General features: G+C 37.8%; 1 protein-coding gene across 1 annotated transcript; it reads right to left on the bottom strand.

Moving 5' to 3' along the window:
• Window positions 1,344–1,679, bottom strand: LOC107620657. Its single transcript, XM_016322789.1, has one exon. It carries the CDS (start codon window positions 1,677–1,679, stop codon window positions 1,344–1,346), a length of 336 nt encoding a protein of 111 aa, XP_016178275.1.

The raw sequence follows: 3,781 nt of genomic DNA, 5'->3' as shown, positions 1-3,781 counted from the left end.
AGACTCATGAAATGAATGGCCTGCATGTGTTGTTGAAGCTTGACGAGGATTATCTTCTCATTGGTTGCATGCTTTTTCGGTGTCCAATGGTGCATGCATGCAAATTTTGCTTTCCAAAGGGGCGCGCTTCACTAGGCACATGTGATCACTTCTCACTTGGCTTGTCATAGCCGTGGTCCTTCTTTTTCTTGTCCTCTTCTCGATCTTCCCTTTCCTATTCAATCAAATCAACAAAATGGTGAGGTTTAGGACAGAACATGGTAGTGTAGTGGTGAATGCATATATTATTTATTATGTTTCTAAGTCATGAAAGATCAATTGTGTCCCTTACTTAGTGAACCAAGGTTTGGTGAACACCAAACTTGTCTTTTGCTAAGGGGTTAATGTCACAAGTAAGCACTTTATCACAATTGATACCTTCCTCATAAGTTCTAATTCATTTTCTAACATAAATTCCTAAAATGAAATAATGTATGATTCATCTATGCATGACCTTGATTTTATGAACAAAAGTTGATCTTTCTGAAAATTGGTACATATACAGACACCAAACTTAATGTTTGGTCATATACTTCATCGAAATGACTAAGCATATGATCTAAGAATGCTTGAAAAGTTAACTTTTGTGTGCTGTCAAGCACACCAAACTTAGAAGTCTGACATGTATTTCAAAACAGTGTATGCATCTATCAAGTATATCTAATAAAATTCAAAATCATGCTAAGGTGATCATATTTTATTGAATTTGAAAATGAGCAAGAATCTTAAATCATGGGTTGCCTCCCATGGAGCGCTCTTTTATTGTCATTAGCTTGACATTGGATCCCTCTTTTATGGTGGTTGATGACTGTAGTGTCTTAGCTTATCCCCCCTGACTGTGAGCTTCTTCTTTGTTCCTTGATGTTCAATTTCGGCATGCTCTAGTGAGAGTATTTTGCTGACAGTATAGTAGTCATCAGCTTGTTGGTTTGCCCCTAGTTGTTGGTAGATCAATTGTACTTCATCTCCCTTAGAGAACCCCTCTGTTGGAATCTTTTTGTTCTTCCACCCCTTTTTAGTTTTTTTCTTGTTTTTCTTCCCTCTTTTTGTTGATCCTTTCTTCTTGCAAGTGGGCTTCACTTTGGGGTTCTTCTTCTTGATGACTGACACATCAATGCCTTCTTGAATTTCTTCATTGCTCTGCACAGTTTCTTTCTCTTCTTGCCATGCTGCATTATCTACTTTTTACTTTGGAAGGTAACTGCTGATTGTCTTGTTAATTCCTTCCTTCCACTGTGAGTCTTCTTTGTCAGTTTCCATGCACTCCTTCGTTTCATCAATGAGCTGTGTTTCCGGAAATACATTCAGGGTGACGCTTCATCATGCATTCTGAGGGTCAACTCTCCTTTTTCTACGTCTATAATGGCCCTAGCAGTGGCCAAGAATGGTCTTCCTAGTATAATAGAATCACCATCATCCTCGTCTGAATCTAAGACCACAAAATCAGCAGGGAATATGAATTTGTCTACCTTTACTAGAAGGTTCTCAATCACACCCCTGGGACATATCACTGACTTGTCTACCAATTTTAAAGACATCTGTACTGGTTTCACTTCTTCCATGCATAGCTTTTTCACTAGAGAGGAAGGCATCAGATTAATACTAGCCCCTAAGTCACACATTGCCTTGTTGATGGTCATAATGCCAATGGCACAAGGTAAAAAAAAACTTCCAGGATCTTCAAGTTTAGGAGGGGGTCCCTTCTGGATTAATGCTCTGCATTCTTCAGTGAGCAGTATAGTTTCATTTTCTTGCCAGCTTCTCTTCTTGTTAATCAGTTCCTTCAAAAACTTGGCATATAGGGGCATTTGCTCAAGTGCCTCAGCCAAGGGTATGTTGATCTCCAATTTCTTGAAGATTTCAAGAAATTTAGGAAAGTGTTGGTCCTTAGTCTCCTTGTTGAACCTTTGGGGATATGGCAATGGAGGTGTGAAGTTTACTTCCTGCTTGTGGTCCTTAGTTGGCTCTTCAATTGCTTCATTCCCTGTTTTTGAAATTTTTGGCTGTTCTTCCTTTTCTTGAGCCTGCTTTGAAGTTCGCTTGCTTGCTGTTACATCTTCATCATTGGCTTCCTCTTTCTCACCCTATTTCTTGTCATTTTCTTTTGGCTTTGTGGTCGCTTCCTCATTCTTCACCAAGATCTTTCCACTCCTTAGTTGTATAGCTTTGCATTTCTCTTTTGGATTAGGAATGGTGTCACTTAGGAGTGAGCTCAAAGGTCTCTCAATGGCAATTTGCTTGGAAAGCTGTCCAATCTGCCTTTCCATATTCTTCATGGAAGCCTCGTGGTTCTTTGTTGTCATCTCTTGGTACTTCATCATTTTCTCCATTAAGATCTCCAAGTTTGTGATCCTCTGAGAGTCTTGTGAGATTGGTTGGTTGTAGGGTGTTAAGGGTTGAGGATAAGTGTTTTGATTGGTGGCTTGGTTATTGGATGGATGATGGTTAGAGTTGGGATAAGTGTTTTATGGTTTTCTGTATGTGTTTTGCTTATTGTTTTGCTGGTTGTTGTGGTTTGTATTTTTCCAACTGTTTTGGTTTTTGTTCCTTTGCCATGGCTGTTGAGTTTGATTGTGATTGTCTCCCCATCTGAGGTTGGGGTGGTTCTTCCAGGAAGGGTTGTAAGTGTCACCATAAACTTCATTTGGCCCAGAATTTTGGTTGTGCATATACTGGACTTGTTCTTGCTATTAATCCTCTTGAGTTTCTTCATTTGCATGGTTGGTTTATGTTGACTGCTGCAACTTGGAGGCTATCAGTCCTTTTTTCCATTTGCTCAAATTATTGTTGAATTTGCTGCTGCATCATTTTGTTTTGAGCTAAAATTGAGTGACAGCAAAAATTGTTGTCAGTAAGGAATTTCTCTTATAAAAAGAAGAATTTCGTTGTAAGCATAGCTCCAAACCAACGAACAACTCTCACATCAAATTAAATTTGAGTTGTCACATGTACAAACCCCAAATAAGAATTAACCAAAGTATTTAGACTCCAGGTCTCACGAGGAATTGCAATGAAGTGAATGATTATTGGCTATGAAAGGGGGTAAGGGGTGTTTTGATTGGTGAGAGGGCAAGAAAATTTAAATGACAAGAAAAGTAAAGAAAGCAATTAAAGGAAGCAATTAAAGAAGAGAGACATTCATGGCAAGGATTGAGATCATAGGCTTTCTATCCTAGTCATGCAATGATTAATTCATCTTATTTAGTCAACTCCAACACAATGGGAGAAAGTCAAACAAGACTAATCAATCATACTGCAATAATAAACAAGAATTTATCTCATTACGTCATCTCCAACGATTGAGGAAGGTATCATGTTATCCTCATACTCGGAGAAAGTCTAATAAGACTAGCTAATCTCAATCCAAAAGTCCTAATCAACTCACTAATTTAATTAGCAAAAGATTAGCGTTAATGGAAACAATATTAGCTAACAACTCTAGATCACCAACATAAGTTGGGTTTTCATGACTCAAGATTGCCCAATTACTCTTTCCAAGCCAAGAATGCTCAAAATCTACTCTAAAGCCCAACCAAGCATTTTGTCAAACACTTGGTGGGAATAAAGGAAAGCATAATAAAAGTGAAAGAATAATGAATCTACCAACTACAGATTACAAGGAAGCAAGATCAACACTCAAATCAACAATTAAAAGAACATCAAACATTAAATTTCATTAAAAGAAAATCAAATTCAACATGAACATCCATGAACATAAAAGAGCATAAAAGGTACAATTAGC

This window comes from Arachis ipaensis, chromosome B10 (genome assembly GCF_000816755.2).
Source record: "Arachis ipaensis cultivar K30076 chromosome B10, Araip1.1, whole genome shotgun sequence".
NCBI lineage: Eukaryota > Viridiplantae > Streptophyta > Magnoliopsida > Fabales > Fabaceae > Arachis > Arachis ipaensis.
The sequence above is the reverse complement of the archived record's forward strand: the minus strand, read 5'-3'. Positions and strand labels throughout refer to the sequence as shown.

What these genes read in the sequence shown, in the direction of transcription:
- LOC107620657 (XM_016322789.1), bottom strand. Translation starts at nt 1,679, where the DNA reads ATGACCATCAACAAGGCAATGTGTGACTTAGGGGCTAGTATTAATCTG.